General features: G+C 39.6%; 1 protein-coding gene across 1 annotated transcript; it reads right to left on the reverse strand.

Annotated features, from left to right (window-relative positions):
* Nucleotides 1-4,279: 4,279 nt before the first annotated feature.
* On the reverse strand, nt 4,280-8,400 carry cldn11a (claudin 11a). The gene is made up of 3 exons (XM_004082161.4): nt 7,983-8,400; nt 7,679-7,843; nt 4,280-5,429 (listed from the first exon to the last, which is right to left on the reverse strand). The coding sequence occupies exons 1-3, from the start codon at nt 8,206-8,208 to the stop codon at nt 5,161-5,163; spliced, it is 660 nt and encodes a 219-aa protein (XP_004082209.1). The 5' UTR covers nt 8,209-8,400; the 3' UTR covers nt 4,280-5,160.
* Between the last annotated feature and the right edge of the window lie 16,857 nt (nt 8,401-25,257).

Here is a 25,257-nt window from a genome sequence, read left to right on the forward strand (position 1 = left end):
TTTTATTTTCTTGGAAACAGCTTGAGCATCACACTTTAGTCAGCCCTGTTCCACATTCACATTTAGTGTAAGATGCATGGCAACATTTTGCAACAGAGACACTGTCACATCATGAAACTAGGATTCCCAGGAAGCTATGATTATTGTTTTTAAATGGTGCACCAAACAAAGATCTAACTTTTTTCTGTCACTTTTCATGTTCAGCACAAAATAATCTGCAAATAATTTGCATCTAATTGTGAAATTTCAGAGTATAGGGAGCATAACATTGTTTGCAAACATGCAAGCAGATTGGACATGCTGTAGAAATGGATCTTGCACTGATCAGAGATTGGGAAATGCATATAAATCAGTTCACCATAAAAGGTCGCTAGATTGGACCCTGTGCAGACAGAAATATGATTAGACTGTGCAGAGTGCATTTCTCGCAGCATTAAGGTGCTCTGCATGACCCACATACTGTATATTGCTGCATCAGTCCCTTCCAGGGAAGCCTTATTTGTCCAATGCACTAAAAATGAGACTGCCACGCTAGCTAAAACCATGCTTTTAGTTCTGAGTCAACCCCCCCCCAGAAAAAAAAACCTGTAATGTCCTAAATCCCTTTGACAACGAGTGCAAGAATGAAATTGTAAAATAGATACTTAATTATAAGTAAGGAACAGCAAAGAGATGTTTTCAATGATTTGATCAAATAGATTTTTATGGTTTATGTGATTTTCTACCCAAATGTAAATGTAAATAATAAAGTAAAACATAGAATATGTCAGATTTTAGGAAGTTATAGTTAATTAAGAGTGTTCACCAATAAACTATATTTAGTTCAAATGGGACTAAATATTTGTTCATTTTTTGTTAAACCTTCTCTGTTCAAGCAAATGCTTTAAGAGTAACTGATGAATTTATTGAAAATGTTGATTGAAAGTCAACTCTTAGTTTTTAGGTTGCACATTAAAGATGACAAAATGTAGCTAATAAACTGTCAAACATTAATGAGATTAAAACCATCAGTGCTGAACGTGCGATTCTGTATATTGATCATGAAAATAATGGAACTTTCTTGCTATTTTATGCTTAACCAAAACAAGACACGTAGACTCAGGCAGTCCTACACCTTACTCTAAACTGTAATTAACTTCCCACATCTCCCTGCTTGCTGTGAGGATGAATGAATGAATGACTGATCGACATCGCTTTGTTCAGTGCTAATGTTTGTGAATGTGTGTTTGTGGTTTAGAGTGACTATCTGCTGAATGTAAAAGCATGCTTTGCGCACGAAGTCCAGTTGATAAATGTTGCAACTTGCATGCGGTGAGGCGTTCAAGCAGAACACAACTGACATTGAACCAAACCAACCAGAAGCTTTGATCTTTAACCTGCTTTGCTGCTCTTTTTCTGGAAGAACACATCAGTCCAAACGATCTTTGTTCTGCTTTATAGGACCCAACAAAACCAAATCAGACTTTATATGATGTTGCTTCTCTAAAAAGAATCATTCTTGGGCTAAAAAAGCAACTGTACAAAATTGTGTTCTGTTGGTCTTTTAGATAGGACCGCGTATCAACAACATTCCCACAATCTCTTTAATGTATCTACAGTACGCCTGTCTTTTTTATCAAACATCAAGCCAAAGTATTGATGTTTGTTTACTTTACACTTACTGTAGTTTCTTAAAAAAGGTGACACACCATACAACAGAGCTATATCCTTTTCTTAAAAATCTCTGCTTATAAGTTACTTTACCATAAAAGACTCGTTTTTTTTTTTGGTCTGTACCCTAATCATCAATCAGACCAGTGGTTTATTTAGGTCTTCTATTAGTTTCTGATGGTATTAAAGCTAAAAGATAAGACAGTATTGCCTTTCCGGCATTAGTTAGTCTTGCACAAAGCAGCAAGAGAAGCAGAAGTGAAGGAGTAAAACAAAAAGTATTTTTCTAAAGCTGTTTCCTACCCACAGGCCTTCCTTAACGATGGGTAAACTAAGTAAAATTATGCCTGTTTTGTTTTGGTACGAGGAAACGAGGGATTAAAGATAAAAGTCTATTTTTAACACTTGTCTGCAACAGTTGAACCGAAACATTGAATCTTTTTCTTTGAGGGATTTTAAAATTCTTGCTTTAGACATCCAGAGGAGTTCATGACGGAAAATTACAGAAACTTATTTTAGTACATTAGGATACAGAGAACATGTAATATTGCTTTCGAGTAAGCTACTGTTTGCTTGTTTTGTCTCGGAGAAGTGTACAATGCTCTTCCTGTGCTCTGTGTTCGCTGTGGCCGGTCGGTGTTGCACTTGTTAAGGTTGAATTCTCTCCCGACGACTCTGTATTCTTTTCTTCTCTTCGATATACTTTGGGAAAATGTTGTATAATATTGTTGTTTTAATGTTCTACTTTTTTTCTTTAAAGGTTTCTTCCATATGTGTGCTTCATTCACTCCTTGGTGCACTTTTGTTTCTCAGTTGTTGATGCATCCATGCAACAATGAAAATGATTTATTGCAAATACTACTCAGGCTGGTTCATTTGTTGCGTTTCGTACCTCAGTACTGGTTGAAGTGTGTAGATCACAATAATGAAAAAGACAAAAAAAGGTTTTGGTCTGGATCAGGGGTCTGCCGGCACCACTTGACGCTCTTTTCTATCTCCACTCTGGCTCTTTGGCTTTACAGAAACATGCCAAAAAGAATTAACTGGTCAATCAGTTATTTGACACACACTGTAATAAATCCAACTTAAATTTTTTGACTTAACAAAATCTTAGTTAGAATAATCTGAGTTCTGCTGATCAATTCAACAATTTAAGTCAGTTCAGTAAGTTAAGGTAGTTGTACACTTCAACATTATCTGTTGAGCTGTCTGTACTTATATATCAAAGTTGCAGTTCATAAAGTTCTGTGAACTTTTCTTTTTTAATTGTGAAACGCGGGAATGCTAACTTTTGGAGTTGGCATTGTCCACTGAGTGACTGGTTTGTCAAGAAGCGTCTGCAGAAGTTTTAACTCTTATTTACTGACAAAAGTATTCTAATCAATTATATATATGCATTTTATTTTGAAAGGAAATTGTATGTGCTTGTGTCTAAAGTAAAACATGTGGAAATTGTTGTATAGAGAAAAGTATAACACAGCTATAATTTAATTTTTGTAAACATTCAAAAGCTACATTTAAAGAAGTTTTGGTCAGTAAGAAATGGGACCAAATGTCTCTTTTCAGATACATTAAATTATAAATTATGATAAATTATGTAGTTTATTGTTTGGAAATTGATTTTTTTATCTATATTTCTTCATCTTCAACAAAAAAAATTCACTGCATTAATAAATAATACACATTTTTACAATACAAATACATAATTTGTGTTATATCTGGCACGAATAATAAACTGCGTAAGAAATAGATAGATTATGCATTCAGTTTCCCCTCAGGTTTATTGACATAGGCCACTTTTCATCAAGTCGGAACATTTCTGGGATTGTTTTTCTTTCTTTTCTTCACAGCTTTTGGGAGGATCTTTGTAAGTTTTGGGAGATTTTCTGAGCAGGAGTAAAACAAGCAAACCATGTCGGCGAACACCGGATCCTCCTGAACAAAACACTAGATCTCCCTTCAGAAAACAAGTGATAGCACTGGCTGGATTTGAGAGGAATAAACCGCTACGGCTGTTAGTCGATTAGAGGAAACAGATCCCGTGTTCAAACATTTCAACTGTGATGATGACAGGCCACAGTTTAAGACAGCCTTGTTACAGTGTATCATGGCAGTCAATACGGGACAGCTTGTTTGCTCCATGCCTCCTGTAGACCAGATCGCTCTGTGCCGGGAACAGCATCACATTGCGGGAACACACACCCTCAGATGACCCACCTGCATCCACAGGCGTGCCAGGAAATTCACATCAAAAATGACAGTATGTGAAATGCAGAAAAGATGATATCTTTGTGTCTGTTTCAGGATAAGCTGAGGACAAATGGAAGCACATTTTGTTTTCAGAGTTTCATATCTGTGCTGTTACTCAGTGACCTTGATGTTGTATCTGCTCTGTGTGGCTTCAGACTCATTGGAACAGGCTCTTCTGTGCTTCTCCCCCAGAAGGTCACTGTGGCAAATGACATTGCAACAGTGTTTCCTCTGCTTGGGATGATGGTAAATTGAGGATGTGTGTCACAGATGTGCAGCAGAACTGAAAAGAAAGCTCTACTTCTATTTTTGCATCTTCCTTCTGGGTTTTGACATAATCACATGGCAGAAAGAGCAGGTAAATAATTCAGAGGACAGATTTTCAAATCACTTTTTTATTTATTTGAAAAACAACAAACGTCTGTTGTTGACGCTGAATCCCCTCAGGAAAGTCCTTTGGAAAGCCACTGTGTGAAGGCAGCTTTCCTTTTTGTCACATTATTAGTATATGATAAACAGAAGTTAGTAGAAATTAAAAATAAGATTTGGTTTTTCTTTTCACATGACAGGATTACTCCTCAGGATGTTTTACAGTGCAAATTCTGACACTTTAACGCAAAACTTTTCGACTAAGCTAAGCTGTGAAAACAGCTACAACCAATGGAATCAGTTTAAAAGTTTTCAAAAACTGTCAGAGAATAATCAATATTTAAAAACAAAGTGAAAAAAAAGCATTTACAGTTATTTCAACCACAAAAATACAAAATGATTTCAGTTTATTTAAAAAATATTCATAAAAAATTATATTAAAAGAAAAAATAAGGAAAAAATGTAAAGAAAAACATTTTTTTTGAATAGATTTGAGTAATAGCAGGACAATAGACAGCTCTGCAGGCAGTCGATCAGGAGATGAGTGTATTACTGGAGCAAAGGAATTCTAGCCCAAATCACACCCAGCGGAGGATGAAAAAGCTCAACCCAAACAGTCTTTTTTCTATTGCTAATTAACTGTTTGTGTTTGTCATTTTCTCAATCTGCCATATCCCTTACGTCACTGGGTTACCGGAGCTCGTCCAGGCCACTGTTGGGCGAAGGCGGTGTACACACCAAGCAGGTCGCCGGTCTGTCGCAGAGCGTATGTTAATTCAAAACCATTTATGCAAGGAGTGAGTTTATCTGCATCTAAGCTGAATCTGAATGTAAGCGTCCTCTTTTGTTAAAACGCAAAGCCACAGTCCTTCATCCACATCCAGAAACCTCTCAGACGTGGGCGCTTTTGGCATGGTTGGTGGTGGAGGGGGCCGGCATTTGGCCTCCCCCCTGCTTTGAGTAGTTAAAGCGGTTGTTTTCCTGGTATGGGCGGGAAGATGGGGGAGAGGAATCGGATGAGCAGGCAAGGATGGCGCCACCCAGCAGGCAGAAAACGGTGCCCACCCATCCAGTGTAGAGAGAAAAGCCAAAGTACGTGAACTCCTGGTCATAGAAGGCGGCATAGGGAAACCAGATGGTGGACACTAAACCACATAATCCTGGTGAGACGAAAAAAGAATAGTTTAAGGATACGTAATATTTTAAACTCACAAAAATATTTTTATTGTGGGAGAAACGGTGATAGCAAAGCTATTTTTATCCACACTAGCACAGAATGTCTTTTGGTAATAATAGATATCATCTGCAGCTGTCTTTCCTAATGAACGACAGAAGTCCATTTTGGGACGAAGGAGGAGAAATGGAGGATTCTAATGCCAAGATTCTTTGGAAAGCACATTGAGATCCAACACCTCCACAAACTGGTGTGAACAATTTGAGGTGAACAGAAAGAAAAAAAAGCACAAAGATGTAAGACATCAGAAAAAATAGTTGCACAACCATGACGTTTAGAAACACAGATTCACCCCAACACTGGATATTAATCATTTGCAAAAAATGAGTATGACTGCTGAATTGGCTTTTTTAAATGTAAAAGCAGGCTTGCTCAACAATTAGGACTTCTTATATAATGAAAATATTGGTGCAATGAAAAGGCTTGGCCATCGCCTACAGTCACAACCCACAGCTTTTTTCAGCACAATAACAGGAGTTCTTTATTGTTTCAGGTGTAAAACCACCAAAGGCCCGTTGTGATTCACAACTACTGTCTCTAAAGGCCAAAGACTTGCAGCACATACAGGTTTTTTCCAGTTTTCAGCTAAAACATGTGCCTTTTTGAGTCATGTGTCCCCCCCCCCCCCCCATCTTTTTCTAGGAAACCAATGTGTGCATTTATGCACACACACATGTTGAAGTATAAATCTAAAAAGGACCAAATGCTTTTTAAATATTTGGTGCACTTTGCCTGTTTGGGCATCTCAAATATTTTAGGAAAGATCTTGAGTTCAGAGATGTCATCTATGTTTGTTTATTTATAAATAAGCCTCTATGAGCAAATGTGATAAATATGTGTGTGTGTGTTTGTTTTGAAGTATTTTATATATGCTTTATTAAATATAGGTTTTGAAGCTTTAAAAAATAATTATTGGCTTTTATCTTATTTTGTCCTGTTTTTATTTTTCATTTTTACAGACTGGAAAAGTGATCTGGACCGTGACTCTAAAACTGTGACACAATCCAAACCATCACTTTTTTAACAGTCACATCCCACAAAAACAACAATTTTGACTATGCCAGTTGTTCATATCCAGTCATATAAACAGGATATGTGAAAATTGATGAAAATGAAGATGTTAACTAAAATAATAATAATAATTAATATAATAATAATAACTGAAAATAATGTCTAAAAATATTTAAAATGTCTTTAAAAGCAAACCAGTATATTGATTTAAAATGTTAATCATTAGGAGCTGCATTTATTTTGTTTTTTTATTTTTTTGTAACCAATACAAGACCATTGACTTTTTTTTGTATTTTGGCTTCATAACGGTGCATCAGAGGTTTTTGAATGCTTGATCTCTTATTCACTTTGAACAGAGCAGCCAAAACCATGACGGATTAAAGTCTCATTAAAGACTTTCTGAAGTTCCTCCAGCCTTATGCTCAATTCTGCCACTGTTTGCCAAAGAAAGAACAACATATGTTAGATATTTTCCCCCGAACAAACACGAGGAAGAAGCACAGAAATCTTTCCAACTGAATCCCACCAACAGGAAGTGAACAAAAAAAAGAGCTGGGTGTTGGCTACAGGTTCAAGCTGTGACACATTTTACGTACCATAGCTGAAATGGGCAACATGGGAAGTGTGAAAAAAACAGAAAAAGCAGTGAAGAAAAAAAATCTCACTTTTCCAAAGTGGAGTTTCTAAGAAAAAAACAAGTCAGAGCGGCAGCTCAGTTCTCACTGATAACAGCTTTTGTTTGTGTAGATGCTGAGCTGTGGAAAGAATACAACACAGATGCAGGTGTTGGAGTTCAGTCCTTTTCCAGGAAAGAAGTCCGGGGAAAATGCTGCTCCGCCAAATATTTATAATTACAGTAATTTGGGCAGCGAGGGAGAGAATGTGTCTCCAGAAAAAGCTGGGTGTGGATGAGTGTAGGTGGGTGACAGGAATGTGATGGGGTCTGAAGGGAAGGGGTTCACGTGCTTGAGGCCCTCCATGTGTGTTACCCCCCTGGGAGGAAAAGCAGTCATACCTAACATCCTCTGCTCTGAAACCTGGAAGCATCTGAGGGGATGTTGGATCAGGTCAAAGTTTGGAAGTTTGGAGGATGTTGAGCTGAGTTTTTTTTCTTTTTTTTCTGCTCTGTCTGCAGAACTCATCTGCTTTCAGTGAGGATCTTACCAACTAGAAGAAGGAGAACCCCTCCCAGAATTGCACGCTTATTCTTGGAGCTCTGGAGGTCATTTCCAAGGTTGATGCAGGGCATGGACATGAGCAGAATTCCCGCCGCTGGGAGACCAAGGATGGAGGCTATGATCATCAGGGCTCGAGTGGTCTGAATGTAAACTGCAGGATCAGGAAAAATATCCATTAGGTATCAAAATGTAGACAGTTTTACTGAAATTTGACACAAAATGGTTGAAAGCAAATAAATAAGTTGCTGTGCAACTCAAGAAAACAAATTTTTTTTAGAGGTTATTTCTACCTGGCAGGTCAAAGATCTGAGTTAGGGACTGGCAGTGGGAATTTCCTGCGCGGAGTACACAGTTGGCCCAGGGACCCATGGCTCTATAGTCGTCCATCATCTTGCAGACGCTCATACCATGGTGGCATGTGTGCACCCAGTCGTTTGTAGCTGTGGCGATTATGATGCCCAGCCAACCGAGGAAGCCGAGGAGAAAGCCGCTCAGCTGGACACAAGAGTTTGCCATGGTGCTGAATGTGCGTAAGTGTCCCTTCTCCCAGGGTAGGAAAACTGTTGGAAAGTCTTTAAATGAAACACAAGTAAACTCACAAAAATCTGATTATTCCAAGAAAAAATCCCAGTTTAGTTCCCCAGTCCAGGTATTTCCATCAGAGACCCAGTCGCTCGCTTCCAAAGAGTGAAGCCGTAAAATACCATCGTAAGCTTTATGTAGAAAAATGTCCAAACTTTCAACCAATCAGAGTTCACACAGAAAAAAAACCCTCCTGTGTTTGTATGTGGTTGTCTTGGAAGCTGAGAATATTTAAAAAGAATGCTGCTTCCATCTGCTGGTCAGAGTGGACTTTTTCAAGTGTCCACCATAAATGTGTTACAAAGTCTGTCTATCTACTCTTCATGTGTAAAACGTTAGGATTTTGATAAAATAAGTTACTGATGCAGTAAAATCAACTGATTGAAAAAGTTTTGTTGACAAAACTGTGAGCTTTATTTTGGGTTTATTTTACGTGGTATTATTTTATGTGGTAATACATTACCACAATCAATCAGTCGTTGGTAATGGGAATGACCTAAACCATTTTAAAATAGTTTCAAAATAAAGTTGTTTTAATATTGCCAAAAGTAACATTTGGATAGAGGCACAGTAGGTTTATTTAACCCTTGTACTATCCTAGGCACTTTAACATTGGGAGTTGGGTCATCTAGACCCACTAGACAGTGCTCTGAACCTTTTTTCTTCAATGATTTGTGATCCTCACTGGTGTCCATGGATTACATGAAATCTTTCCACCTTTATCCACCTTGGTCATGCTAGGGAGAACACCTCAATGTAAGGGTGGGGTCATCTCAGATAGCACAAGGGTTACGATCAGGTTTTGGAGCATTTTACAAAAACCTAACGATTTTGAACAGAAATTGTTTTACTCTGCCTTTACATGACGTCACATCAAGGAACCACCAAAGTAGACGACACACACGATGACAATGGCAGAAGACACCGTGCAAAAAGTTTTCAAGCCATCATTATGGACCAATGTGCGGAAGCAATTTGGATTTTTTTACCCAAACGTTTTACAAAAAGTCACTAGCCATTTGAAGCCTTTCGTAAAATCCAATGACAACATGACTAATCTTTGTGACCCCAAAGGTGGAATTTTTATGTTGAAAAACAGCAGTGGGCTGAACTGTTTTCATTAATTCTTAAACACTTGTTTGTTTGTACACATATTTCATTTACACTTTTCATTTTTTGCAAGAAATCCCAGTAATCTGGAAAACTTCACCTGCCCTGTTCAGTATTCAGGTTTTTATCTCTGAGTCACACTAGGTGACGTTTTGGCTAAAGATGACCTGAATAATATTTAGGTCAGTGAATCAGATCGTTCAAAATGATTAAATATTGATTATAAATTGTATTGGCAACCACTAACTACTATATTAATCGAATCATTGTCAAAATGAATCGTTAAACCCCTAGTGGAAAAGGTTTTGATTTGATCACATCTTCCAATATAAATAACTTTGTTTCCACAGCAAGTCAGAGTTGGGCAAATTGACATCTGTGAATCCTAATGTTGCTGTAGAGGTTGGGATCTTGAACATGACTTTGTCATAGAGCCCAGGATCATCCTGCTATTTTTTTTTTTTTTGTGACAATTCGTTCCAGTCCCAAGGCTTCAAAATATACCCATATTATCACACTACCACCACCATGTTTTACTATTGCTATAATGCTAATTCTCTGTTGAACCAAAAAATTTAGAAGACCAAAAGTTCTTCTTTTCTTGGACTTGATAAAAAATATTTGTCCAAATGTGTTGGAGATCATTCAGATGCTTTTTTGTAAAATACAAGAAAAGCTATTTTTCTTTCTACACAGCTGTGTCTTTCTCCTTGAACTTTGTCATGAATCAGTATTTTTCAGTTGTTTCTGTGTTGCTGCATCATGAACTTCAAACTCAGCTGAGTCAAGTGAAGCCTGCTTTATTTTTTTTAGGTTGTTTTGCTTCTTTAGTGACCTTCTGGATGAGTCACTGTTGTGATCAAGGAGTCATTTTGGTCTCTCGTTAAGTCACATAAAGGTTTTCCACTCATCCAAATGATGTTTATTTGCAGATAATGACTCCGTCTGTGGTTCTCTAGAGTTCCGAAGCTACAAAAAGTTTGAACCTTTTACAAACATCAGTGTCTGTCTTTTATCTTTATTTGAATATCTAAAGATTTCAGCAGGACATTTTTCTCTCTTTTAATGGGATTTTCTTTTTTCTAAAAAACTGAGAGTAATTAGGTTTGTGTGTGATGAATTAAACAAAAGATGCAGATGAGCAGCGTTCATTTTGTGTTTATTTTGCAATTATGTGTCACCACAGGCTTTTCTAAAATTATTACTATAATAGTTTTAAAATTGCATATTATCTTGTATAGGATATCTCAATACCAATCCAATCAATAAATTCCAATCAGGAAAATTTTCAATATTGTAAGACAAACATGTAAACATATTGGACAATCAGTGATTTTCATGAAAGGAACAAATAAATAAATGAAATGACATGAATGAATTGGGCTACTTTAACTTACAGCACAGAGATATAATTATGACATAATTTTGGAAATAATAGTGCAAAAACAACATTAAAAATCCAATTTAATTTGACTCAAATAAAACAATTGCCAATTTTGTAATTTTATTATGCATTTTAAACGTTTCTTAATATTTGTGAACCTTCGTCGTTTTGAATTTTCCCCCCTTTCATCAACACAAACATATTTTATCTTCGTTTCTATTTCTTTTTGTGGAAAATTGATGACAGACTCTCTGTCCTTTATGTCTGTAAAACTATGCATGCTCAATTGAACTCAACGCCCATGTAATTTTGCTTTACCCTGAGGTGGTAAGTGAGCAGCCTCTGCTTGATTCATCCTGCCGGAGGTCAGAGCTTAGAACCACTGATTGATCATCTGAGTTATCAGCAGGGGGCAATATAACACAGCAGTGATCCCACATTGACATTCAGGCCTTGTAGGACAAATTGTTTCATTTCTCCTGTCCTTGCAGGATGGAGTCAAGTAGTTCTCCATCCCAAGAGCAGCAGCGTGGCACTCAGTGTAAGAGGAAAATGAGAATTGCTCAGCTGCTTTTGGTCTTCCTTCTACCTCCAAAAGTCTTTGGTCACATCCTGTTTTTTTTGGCCATGGATGCATGCATGTTCATATGCTGACAAACTACATAGTTAATTCATAAGTGTATTTACTTGGAAGAAGCTAATTAAAATCCTCTAGTTTGTTTATTTTTTTTGCCAAAGAAGTTTGACAGTTTAAATGACTTTTTTTGTACATTTGTCACCGCACTGGAGAACTTGTTTTCTCACCTCCTCTTACAAAATTTCAATTCAAGCAGGTGAAAAAAGAACAAGAAGTCATCAACGGCACAAGGACAAGTGTTTTGTACTAATGGCACTGTGTAATACATGCTTAATATTTCCTGCTGCTGCTTCAAAGGGAACAGCTTCCCCTGAAGATAATGAATTAAGGCGCTCACCTGGTGGATATCAAGTCGCATTCACCCGGCACAGCGTTGTAATGTTTTTAAAAGACGACAAGTTGCTCACTATCTTCACTTTGTGCTGTGCGGCAAATGAGTTTTACTCAAGATGTGAAAAAGAGCTGCGGGCGCTTAGTGGAGTTAAGGCAATTACAAAGTTCTACAACCCAATCTGCAAGCGCCTGACACTTCTCTGGTCACCCCTGCAGCCCTTTTTCCACCTCCAGCTGACACTCCAGCAGGGATTATCTGTCTTTTTGTGGTGGTTGCAGGTGGTTTGAGACTTGAGTCCTATTACTTATGACTTTATGCACAAAAGGAAGTCCACACAATAAAAAGAAGGAAATGAAAGCACATTTTTTTCTGTGTATTTAGACGCTGTAAGTGTCTTGTTTGTGCAGAAGCGATGAAATATAAACACATTATAGATGATTGGGGTAAATGGTTGGAGGCAGTCAGGCGCGTCAGGAGCGATACACTTCATCTCTCCTACCATCGCTCTGATCTCTGGTAACTCTCACTTTACAACCTCTGTCACTCATCTTCCTGATGCAGTGCGAGATAAGTGATGAATAAAAGACGATGAAGACTCTGCTGAGTCTTCTCAGCTCCATGGTTGTCAAAGTGAGTTTGCAGGTGTGGCTTAGGTTGAGGTTTGATTTTAATGCTCCAGCATAAGCGTGAGTCTGAGTGCGAGGAGAGAATCTACCCATGATTCCTTGAGTGATTCACCCAAGAAGTGCAGTACCAGGAGAATGGGAATATTATGCTAATGAGCTGAGGACGACAACGACAATGCTGACACAGAGGGATGATGGGATTCTGGTGGAGAAAGAGGGAAGGTGGGGGGTTCTCTGTGAGTGAAGAAGAGTGGAACCAAGATGGAGTAACTCTTCTCTTCCCCTTCAGGCTGTCAGGGATGTCATTTACTCAGCTGTGGGAGATGAAGAGCAATGACATGCTCTTTGTGCTGCAATCTAAATCTGCCGTTCTCAGCTCAGAGGTGGCGTTAGATCTTACAAAAACGAAGCAGTGAAGGAGGAAGAGGAGGGCCATCGCAGGTGGAAGGGGAGCTCGGTCAGGCCGCTGTGACTGAGTAGCAGCCACACTAGATGAGTCATCCAGCCCCACATGACAATCTTTTAAGTAGCTGTCTGGTCACATTCTGTGATTAACAGAGGCAGGAGCTAAGGCGAGATGATCAGCGTGAGTCAAGGGGAATTACAGACAAAAGGCAAAAGAAATGTTTTAAAGTCCCTCTCCAATCATCTTTTGATCTATTGTAATAGCATTCCCAGTGGTCTTTCATTTAGGATTATGGTGTTTTTGCCTAAATAAAAAAACAAACAAGAGTTAATGTTTGAGGGCACATTTTCTGCAGAGTGGCAGTTGTTCATCAGAAATTCGCCTCTGAGTTGAGGCCGGTGCTGTTGGGAGAGAGTAAGCCTTCCCCCATTTCCTATCATCCTTTTGTTTACTCTCTCACGCTACCTTAAAGCCCCTCACATCCCCTGTGGCAAAGCACTCGTAGTACCTACATCACTGCTACAGGCTTTTTCTATCCTAATTTTTTCTTTTTTTTTACTGTCATTTTTTTTGCCTGCTCCTGATTCACGGCAATTTGAATAAAGAAATAGTCAGAAATGCAATTTAAAACCCCATAAACCCCCATTGTAACAATAAAATCTGTCCAACACAAGAGGCCTTCAGCTCTGATCTGCTTGCTCAGCTGGTGGACAGGACAAGTAAAAGAAAGAAAGACAGAAAGAAAGAAAGGGTTAAGCAAACTACTCAAAAGTGGAAAACACTTCTGTTTGCGTTCACAAGTACCGGTTATTGTCAACATTTACCTGCTGGTGACACAAATACATTACTTTGGTTTTAAAGTTTTTATGACTGGACATAGTAATGCTATGGTCCTGATATCCTACCAATAGTCCTGCTATTCTTTGAAGAAGTTGGCAGACATGACTCTGCGTATTCATCATTCACATCACTCCCTGTCACGCTGTTGCTATCTGAGATTACAATCAGCTGCTGGGCGTGCATGATGCAACACAAAGTTTTTGAGCAAGACAAGATTTTCAAGCAGTTTTTTTTTTTTTTTTTTAAAGGGCCTGTATTCAACTTCCAGGCAAAGATGCCGTTTTTGTGTGTCTGACCAGAACAGAGGGACCGCGGTTACCGCAGTTGGAGCAGAGTTACAACTTGATTTGTGTGGAGGCCCACAAAGTGTCTACAGTGTAGCAGCCATCACTCACCGCTAACTGTGTTAGCCATTAGTAACAATTAATCTCAACAAACGCTGTTGGTCATTACACTCAATACATCACCACAGGCTCCACTAACTATATACCACGTGGAGCATAACGGAGTGGCCCAGCCAAGTCTCTCAGTGGGAGGAGAAGAGGGATACATATGTCATCCTCCATATGGCTGATGAAGTGGGAGTAAGGAAAGTTACAACTACAAACAGAAGAAGAGGAGGTAAAGAACAAAAAAGAAGGTGATTTATAACTCATTTTGCTCCTCTGGGACTGAGCAGAGCAGACTCTATCAACACTGTAAATACACCCTGGGTATTTGTCATAGTACTTTATTTATGCTGGGAATAGAGAGTCACACACTGTAGGTTGTAAAGGTGAGAAGAGAGAGATGAAAGAGTCTTTTCCCCCCAAAATACACCTGCTCCATTATGCTTCAGATGGTTTAAGTATAATCTAAAACTTCGCAAGAAAAACTTGAACACCTTTTCTTCTTCTTCGCCGTCTTTTATCATTTTGTCGCCTCCTTTGCATTTCCAAACCGCTTGAATTAACATCCTCATCATTCCGCTTTCCTATAATCCCCCCTTCCCCCTTCATCTCTGTTGTTACCAAGTGTGGGGGAAAATTTATTGCGTTTTACATGGAGAGGCTGTGCATGATCTAATATAGGAGATGGAGATGTTTTGGGCAGTGAGACAGAGGGAAGGAGAAGGAGCCAGGGAGATATATGGAGAGAGGGAGCCATGTCGTGACTAGTACATCATCTTGATGAGAAGCTCTGCAGCAATGGACTTAGCTGATGTTGGGCCATATGAGAACCTCTGAACTGCATTACAGTATTTAAAGAGATCCTTAGTTTTTAGACACATGATATTAGTCTAACATATTGACTCTGTATAAGAAAGATGTAACCTCCAAACCTGATGAGGCCAGTGTGGGGGCTAAACCACTTTCTACCTTTGACATAAATATTCTCTGACTTCTCCTATAGGACTCCGAAGTGCAAAAATGGAGTGGGACACACACATTACCCAAAGTTTGCTCTGGTCATTTTAACAGAGAACCAAATAGGGCAGACAAAGTATAAAGAAAGGTTTGATAACTCCAGACATCTATCCAGTCTTTGAACCCACTTAACCCCTTAACCCCTTTTGGGGCTCTGTGGTTGCTGGAACCAACCCAGCTACTATTAGGCAACCCTGAATGGGTCGCCAGTCTGTTGCAGGGCCACATACTCACTCGTGCTCACCTTGGGACTATTGAATCGGTTAGTTTAAAAGGGGCCCAAGTCCAAGAGGTTTGTTTTTCCAGGAAATGATTTTAATTGCATAGCTTAAAGGGAGGCTACACCAAATGATTAATACTTTACCCAGATTTAGCACCAGTTCATAGCTTACAAATGCTATAATATGAAGCACCTCACTTTTGACCCAAAAGTGGACTAGCAAACTAAAGTCTCTGGACTTGGGCCCTTCTTGAATTAAACAGTGGCACTGCCATATTGGACAACTAGTGCTGCCATCTATGGCAGTGTTTTTCAACCCGTGTGCCGCGGCACACTAGTGTGCCCTGGGAGATGGTCAAGTGTGCCGTGGGAAATTGCCCTCATTTACTGATCTAAAAACATTTCCCATCTCCAAGATATCAGCTCTGTGTTCATCCAAACAGGCCCTGATAAAACACTGAGTAGTTAGGAATATGAAAGATCATAAAATTATTTTTTCTTTGTGTTTATTTGATTCTAGTAAAGACATTTTGATAAGAATGATGGTACCGCGATTTAGCCGTAGCTTCAGCTGTTTCCTGAAAAGTCCAGCCCCTTTAACTGTCTCCACCAATCATTCTTGAAGGCTTAATCACATGTCATCAGTCTGACCAATCAGAAGTGGTTAAAGTCTTAACTTCCTTGTTCCAATTTAGCTCAAAAAGTACCAGCCAAAGCTCGTCTGCGGTGTAGCTTTCCATAGAATCCGGTATCAGACCGTGGAAAAAGTGAACAAAACAATGAAGCTCAGAGACGCTAGTCTCAGAGACGCTAGTCTTTCTGCCCTTTCTGCCCTCTCCCATGATGCATTGGGTTAAAGTGACAGTGCCTCAGCGTACAATGAGTCGTCCTTGTTAAACGTCTTGAAACCACAACGAACACACAGTGGTTAAATTTTCTAACTTAACTTTTATTACATCTTTTAGAAAATAAACTTCCTGCTTTTTCTGCCACAATTATCACAAAAATGCACGTGAGATTGCAGGGGGGGGGGGGGGGGGGGCTGTAGATCAATACAGACTTTGAGTTTCTGCTTTTTGTTTTGTTTTTGGGATGCTGGTGTGCCGCGGGATTTTTGTCAAGGTTAAAGTGTGCCGTGGCTCAAAAAAGGTTGAAAAACACTGATCTATGGGATAAAGCTAAACCCATGCAAGAGAAGCCCAAGTCCAGGAATTTAGCACTCAATGCATTTTAACCCTTGTGCTATCCTAGGCACTTTAACATTGGGAGTTGGGTCATCTAGACCCACTAGACAGTGCGCTGAACCTTTTTTCTTCAATGATTTGTGAACCTTACTGGTGTCCATGGATTATATGAAATCTTTCCACCTTTATCCACCTTTGTCAGGGTAGGGAGAACACATCAATGTAAGGGTGGGGTCATCTAAGATAGCACAAGGGTTACATGTCAAGTATCGTCAATACATTACAATGGACTTGGGACTTTTTTGCACACAATCAGATAGCTTTTCCCTTTAAGACCATAGAACATATAATATCACTATTTTTAAAAATTGTGGACCTGGGCCCCTTTTGAACTAACGATTCAATTTAGAGACAAGAGTAACTTATGAAGCTGGACTGTGGGAGTAAACCGGAGTTCTCCAGAGAAAACCCACGCATGCACGGGGAGAACATGCAAACTATAGCCGGGATTTGAACCAGGTCGTTCTAGATTTGAGGAGGGAACGGTAACCTCTCCTCCACTGTGCAGTCACTTCCACCCACCTGTCAAACAAAAAACAATCAAATTTAAAAACATCCAATATACTTGAGCTCCAACAATTAAAAAAAAAGAACTTGTACCGCCGCTTCCATTACAATGTTGTCATGAACATTAGGTAAAGCAATACACATCAAAAATGTCTTTGCAACCAGACTCAAAAATTGTTTATTTTTTATGTAAAATCAATCAGACTCATTGAAAACCTGCTCTCTTTTGAAACCGAGCTCTAGTGGTCACATGAAGAATTGCATTTGACAATCCCAAATTCACACCTGGAGGGTGGACGCTTGTTCAATACAGGCTTATAATAAATGGGAAATGAAAAGCTGCAGTAAAATCCTATGAACCAAGAAAAGGACTGTAATTCTATCATCAGTTGCTGCAACACATCACTGTCTGACCACTCAATCAAGTCAGTTAAGGCTTCACAATTCTGCATTCATTGCACTGTTGTGTCAATCTGCCCCCTTTCTCAAATCTGTCAAGCTGGATAACCCTCCCCCTCATCACAGGAAGTTTTTCGGTGATGGAAACTTTGTGCAGGTGGTATGATGTGTGCATCTGTTCTTGAGCTGCCTTCAACCCTACACCCCGCTCCCTGACCTGACACTCAAAGATCAAACCTTCACAACTCCTGATATAGATGATCAAAGTGGGGCTGGCTGGTGGTGTATACGCTTTGCATAGTGAATGCCCTGCGAATCCTTATCAGCTCACATCAAGTATGGAGTTCAGTAGTTCTTCGTTTTACGCTCTGGGACTTTGTGAACTCTTTCTTACTGATTTCCATGCAGTTCCCATGGCACACATCAACACAGCATCCTCCTATTATTATAATTTGCTTAACAAAGATGACCAGGGGGGTATTCCAGGAAGCATGTTTAAACTACCCTGACTTTAAGCCTGAACTCTGGATGAAATCCGCCTGAACTTGCTTACTCTGGGTGTGTCGGTTCCAAAAGACCGGATATGAGTTAGTGTAATTATGCTCGACTTGGTAACCCTGGGTTAATGCACGTGCACAGCAAGTACATAAAGACATTCTCAATGGATCGCCGATTTCCGGAGTCACCATGGAAACGCGTGGAGAAAAAAAGAGAGCGCTATACTTCAGTGAGATGGAGTTTGAGATTTTAATGACAGCGTATGAAGATTATAAGTCCATCAATAAAGTAACACGGCTGCATCAGCAAAAGAAAGAGTTTCTGCTTGTAGAAAAAGAACAAAGTAAATGCACGAGTTTCTGATATTTCTATTTTCCTTGCGACGCATATATATATATATATTATCCAATTTTGTCAACTTAACCATTGTGCTATCCTAGGCACTTTAACATTGGGAGTTGGGTCATCTAGACCGATTAAACAGTGCGCTGAACCTTTTTTCTTCAATGATTTGTGAACCTTACTGGTGTCCATGGATTACATGAAATCCTTCCACCTTTATCATGGTAGGGAGAACACGTCAATGCAAGGGTGGGGTCATCTAAGATAGCAAAAGGGTTAAATGAATTACTTCAATTGGTAACAAGTAATTGAGTTAAATTTATTCAACCTAATTTCGTATGTCTATAAAACTCAAATTTACATATTTATCCAACTAAATGTCATATTACTCCAATTCAATTAAATGTTTTTCCATCTTAATTTATTATAATTCTTGAACTGTCATATGTCTAAGTTTGAGCCATCTGCTATACTCATTTTTATAATAATGAAAAGAAAGAAACAATACATACAAATGCATACGTTTAAATACCAATTTTCCAACATTGTCATTAAAAGGGCATGAGAGTAGAGGTGCTATATAAATTCATCATCCTCTCCCTCCCTCTCACTCATGGTGCAGAGACTTAAGCATGTAGGACAAAATAACTTAGCAAAACACAGTAAAACAGCTTAACAATGAAAAACATTTGATCAAAAACCCACGCTTAAACCCCAAATCCTTCCAGACAGGCAAAGGGAATGGTATCCCACAATCCCTTGCGGTGCCGTTCTAACAGCAGCACCAAAGTTACACCTACTTATGTCATGGCCGCGATGACGAAACAGACCCAGTTGCTGAAACCCGGAAGGAGATAGGACTCAGGGACTTGGTTGTAAGTTTAATTAATATTAAACTTCCAAGAAATAAACTTAGAGCACGAGAGTCTGGTAGGAAGTTCCAGTGGGGTTTCCAGAAGAGCGTCTGTGGTTCAGCGCTGAGAATCCTGTGAGCGCGAGGACGCGCAGTGGCGGATGATCCTGAGCGCAGCAAGGAGGACTGCGTGGCTTGAACGGCCTGAGACGTGGAGGGGCCAGCAGCACCCGTGGAGAGTAGAACCTGAAGGCGTAGGACAAGGTAAGAGCGTGACTTGACTTGGGAAAACCGAGACTTAGCTTGAAGCCAGGCATAAGCACCGGAGAGCGTGTAATGGACTGGCGTAGAATGCTGGGATGGATCTCCTTATGAAGGTCTGCCGGTGATGAGGTGATGAGGTGCAGCTGGTTCCAATGAGCAGAGTAGGGAGGAGGGAGGCAGCTGACGGAGGACCCGTGACAACTTAATTGAATTAATTTGAATGAAAGTAAAATAACTGTCTGATAACTATGTGTTATTTTTAAGCTGACTTAACTAAAAAAAAGATTTATCTTTACTGAAGCAAATAATTAAGTTAGATCAAAGTAAAAAGTTTATCTTTCCAACATCCAAACGGGCTTCTTCATCCACTAAATTATCTTCAAATGGACACGTCATGCTGCTTCTGCTCTCTGAAAACAAACTAACCTTCAACTAAACCTGGTCCAGACCAGGTTATGTTCAGAGCATGAGTTGCTATGGCAACTAGACATACCCTGAAACATACCTCCATTTCTGGAACCGAAAGCTGAGGTTGTGCACTTCCTTAGCCTCATAACCTGCTTTCTGGAATACCTCCCAGGTATGGTCAAAGCTGCGTAACTACACTACACTCAGGATCAAATGCTATTACATGGGAAAGCCTTGATAACTTTGTTTCATAGGTAGTGAGTCACAAAAGATTAAATATTTACAAATGGGGCAGACAATCCACCAAATCATTCAAGCGAAAAAAACAGAATCAGGAAGGCAAGCAAAACAATACAAAAACTAAACGTAGTTTTTTTAGACAGAAAAAAATATTTGGCTTGCATCCCAAGCAGTTTTTAGTCAGCACATTCTCTTGAGTTTTCGACCAAGTTAGGTTTGATTTGATTTATTTTGAGCATTAATTGAGGACATTACAAAAAATAAAAAATAATCACACAAGCTCCAGCTTAATGTCAGACTGTTGCCTGTTTGGAAGGTCAGAAAATTATGGACCCAATGCTGCACCTAATTTCTAATCAGTTTAAAGGGGTTAGATTGGTGTGTTAAACCACCAAAAGGCTCCCAAGTATGGCTGTGACTGCAGTTCACTCCCCCCCACCCCCCCAGGGGATGATTCAAAGGCAGAGAACAAATTTCACACACCAAGTTGTGTGACAAATGGTGGGACTTAATATAAGACCACAAAATCCATTATGTTGCTGTTGCTCTTTATTCAAGGTTTGTCTTCTAAAACAACAACACTTTAAAGACAAAGACTCAATCAACAAGAATATCTGATTGATTGTGCCAGATTAAACTTTCAACTCCACGCCTGAGAATTTTATTTCCAAAGGATCTTTATCCGGGAAACTGATGAACTGGCTTCAGGAAATTGCATCCTATGTTAGCCCACTTCTTGAGAAACTCCTGTTTCCTGATTCCTTCTCTTCCAACAGCAGTAAAACTCTTCTTTTATAGTTGACTGAGTCATCGGCCTCAGTTATCCACTCCATCAAACTTGGCTGAAGGTAGGAATGTGATCCATAAAGTCTTTTCCTCATGGATTTGAAGTGCAATCCAAATCCACAAGGAATAGAATCCATAATCTATTTCATAGGAATTTGGATCGCACGTCAAAAGTGTGTTCACGGAATTTGAAACTTCACTTTAGACTCATCCAAAAAATATGTCAAGATTTAGTTTTTCACTTTAGTGGACCACTTTTAGAAGTCCTAAGGTTTGTCTTCCAACTGTTGCTTTTTCGACATAATGTGATCATGGTGGATTTTAATAACTGCTGAACATTAAGACTTCAAACAAAGACTTAGAAGTTGACTTAGATCTGTACAAAATTGTTTCTGAATAACAAAAAGCCTACAAGCATTGTCCCCAGTCATTTAAAATCAAGTTTAAGACCATTGAAAGTTATACCAATTGGATGCTTGTAACATTTCAGTCAGACAACTCTTGCAGAAGAATATTTATTTCACAACATCTTTAGGTTGACATTCACAATTTGATTCACAACTTCGTTTTGGCATAAGGCTCCGTTCAATTCCTTGAGACACTTATTTTTTCCATACACTTTCGGGTAACAACCCCCTTTACGGATCCCACAGGTGGAAGCCGGGGAGGAGGGAGGGGCAAAGAATGAGCGCTGAAGGTAAGAGAGAATGAACAATTGTACACCTGACTTAAATAGGACGCTAAGCAGGTGGGTTAATTAACTGACCCGCCCTAGGGGAGTAACCTGCAATTCTGCCGAGTGTCTGCCCGAAATGCGACGAGTCGCTATTTATGCTGTTTCTCTCTGGTATTCCAGCCTGCAACTTCTCTTCTCTAACTGTACTAATAGTTCTTGAATCCAAGCACAGAGCTTGTTTTTAGCAACAAAGATGCCAAAAATCTATACTACATGCTCACAACTAACAGAGTCAGCAACAGACCAGTGAACTTTGCGAACCATTTACTTGCTAAAGATAATTCCCTCCAGTGTTGGTCAACACAGCAACTGTGTTTATAGAGAGAAAATACTGGAGCTTTGTTTATAGGGTCATGCCAAACACCTTCCCAACTACTCTGTGTCTGCTGAAAAACACATTTTCCATATAAAATTTATAAGATGTGGCATTTTTGTGTTTATCTCTCCTTCTTTTCAGCCCCAAAACACAGGGAAAATCAATACTGTTAGAAAGAGAGGCAGTCTTGCAGTGCGATATAATTCCTGGGTCAGTCAGGCATTTGAAGCAGCTGCAGCAGGTCGGAGAGAATCAACGGGTTTTGCCGTCTTTCAAAGAAGCAGGAACCGACACTTCTGAGCGCGAGTCCTGACACCTGAGCCCAGATTCACCGTGGAGCCGCCTTACAGGGGATTTTCATTATTTCTTTTTCACATTAGAATAAATATAATGGACGGGGGCCAATGACCCAAGAAGATCATTAATTATGAACTCACTCGGGCGCTGATCCATACCTTTCCGTTCTTCAATTACCAGTTGACTGACAGGCATGTGGAAGCAGGGTCAAGCCAAAGCCTGGGCCTCCACCATGTATATTAGCCTAAATCTCCTTCCTCTCACCTCAGTACTTCTCTTTGGGAGTGGGACTCCTCTGGGAACCAGGCAGAGATTGAGTGCTCTATTGTTTCTGCTAATGCGCTTTAGCTGCCTGTCAAAGAGGCTGTTGGGAACTGCTCCAGCCTTAACCTCCAGCCTGTCTCTGACAATTACAATATTTGAACTATGAATGTGTGTGAACTGGTGTGTACATTAAGCATTCTTTTGTTGCATAGCAATCACACATTTTATATATGTTGGGCCCTTTTTGTTTTTGTTTAATAATTCGCCCTCAAATATTTACTTCAGTCTTATCAGTGTTTATCCTCCTCTACATGTTGACCTGCCTTTGGCTTTCCTTTAAAACTTGCATTTATTGCTTTCTCTCTAACCTTAACCCCGCCCCCACCCAAACATTTAAATTCATTTAAATGTATTTACCCCATATCTGCCTTTACTTTCTGACTGCCAACCTCGCTTTCTCCCCTCTTAAATAAACCAATTTAATCATGAAGGCTTCTGCGCCCCTGTGCATTACTGTGTGTATGTGCTTGCATCAGGAAGTAACTCTGTGGGTCTCCGCGTGTGACAGAGTGGGAGAAAAATCCTCTCAGGCTTCTGTGGGTGCTTGCAACCATGCACGTGCATCACTCACTTCCCCTGTTGGTGCTGGGTTCAGTGATGCCCAGAATTCTCATCCAAAACAGCGTGACCTTGCCAGTCAGCGAGTCAGTGGGCTGTGGCGTGGCACCTACCTGACCTCTTATGCCGTTTGTTTATACACGTGCAGAACTGTAGTTGCACAGGTGTGTTCCTATTTTCCTCACTTGTCTGTTTGTGCAACACCCACTGCAACAAACTAATATTTCTTCAAAGATTAGCATCAGTTTTTAAGCATTAGACCTTAATCTTAAAGAACAACTTCGATCATCTTTTGATCTATTGTGATAACACTTCTTTTTTCATGCTCTCCCGTTGGCTTACAGCCCCTCACACCCCCAACCCAACATTACCGGTTCAACAAAAATGTCGGGAAATATTGGAGGTATCCAACCGTACAGTGTGAACAGGATTTCATCGAAAAAATTCCACAAGAACATGTTAAAAACACCAAAAACAAGATCTTCCGCGAATTGGATCTTTTAAGACTTTTTTCGTCTCATTTTGAAAGATTTCTGTAACCATTTGAATAAGTGGCGTTGTGCAGGATGCATGTGATTTATGGGTCACATTTACACTGTTTTTCAACTTCTATAATGGACAAATAAAACTAATTTTGATCATGCATTTTATTTAAAAAGGGTAGAGGCAACATTGAATATTTATCAAGTTTTTTAGCCTGAAGCTACTACAGATAGAAAGTTGGATTTAAAAAAAAAGGCTTAAAAAGAGTCAAATTGTTGAATTTAAACTAAAAATGCTAATTTGAAAAAGGGTGCCATCTTCTGCAAAAAACAAAAAATAAAAAATAAAAATTCTCCTGAGCAAACATTTCTGACAAAAATAAACAAACAGTGTTTTATCAGTGAGGGCTTTCGTAAAATACGCCCGACTGAAGGCAAACAGCAACAATACAGCAGTGTACCATGTTTCCAGACAGGCCAGAATGAATGTGCGGAAGGAAATCCTGATCTTGCATTCCATCAATCATTCAGACAGCAGCTCCTCTGTGTGACTTTTGCTTTGATTCCCGTCTTTTGTGACAACTTCCTGCTTCCTGTGAGGGGGAGAGGGAGCTTAATTCATTTCTCACTAAAGGCAACCTGGCTGTGGGCCCTTCTGTGAAAAAACGCGTCTCCATCATCTCAGTATTTAAAATGGTCTGCATTGCTCTCTCTGGCCCTCATCTGTTCCGGCTGACATACTTCAGGGTTGTTTGTCACACAAACAACTTGTCATGCGAACGTGTCAACATCGGTCCACAAGGAAAGACGAATGAGGCCTTTTGCTGCACCTTTATACAGTTGCATGCGCCTGTCTGTCAAAACGTACACAAAAAAACATGAGGACAGCAGGGGGTGGCAAGGAAGAGGCTGAAATGATGCAAAGTGGTTCAAACTAACAAGGTTTCCAACTTACTTCGCCGCAAATGTTAACATTTCCAAGTAGTTTGTGCCAAAACCAAAGAAACATATTGTAATTTTATCTGTTTTGGTCTTTCCACTAGAGCATACATCTGGACTACAACTTTGACAGCTGTCACCACTCTGACAGCACGTTAACCTGCTGTCCAACTCCTGTAGATTCTGGCTGAAGTGGGTAAATCTCCCAGAAAGCTTGAGTTCATCGAGCAGCTTAAATTTGCCTGCCAAGTGGATGAGCTGTAGAGCAAAAATCCCAGCAACCTGAAGAACTGGTCAATAATTATGTACGACAAACAGATGAACACGTCTGCTTTAGCAGAGATGACACAAAGCTGCATGAAAACTTTCAGAATTTTAGGTAGATGCTGCTGAACCAGTTGTTTTAACTGAAATTCTCTTTTTCTCCATCCCGTTTTCCTCCCCATTCCCTTCTGCAGCCAGCGATAACAGCCGAAGTGATTTAGTATCAGCACAGTTGGTGAGGAAGAGGAAGAAGAGCAGAGCTGTCTAAAGAGGAGTAATAGATGGGTGGGCAAGGATCACAAGGGGATGCTGGAGGGATGTACAGCTGACAGTGGAGCTGAGCGAAATTGACCAAAAATGGGATGAATTCAATTTAAATGGATTTTCTTGAAAAGAAAAAACTAAAATTAATTAAAGTCAATTAATCCCCAAAATATGGAATTATCTGTGATCACTGGTGCTGTGCTCCAACACAGATCATTCAGTCTGCTTGCAGAGGTGCATCATGACACCCATACTTGGACCTGAGATGGTCATGGAAAGAGGGTTAAACAGGATGGAGA

Source organism: Oryzias latipes, chromosome 22, assembly GCF_053564925.1.
Source record: "Oryzias latipes strain Hd-rR chromosome 22, Olatipes_Hd-rR_3.1".
Classification (NCBI taxonomy): domain Eukaryota; kingdom Metazoa; phylum Chordata; class Actinopteri; order Beloniformes; family Adrianichthyidae; genus Oryzias; species Oryzias latipes.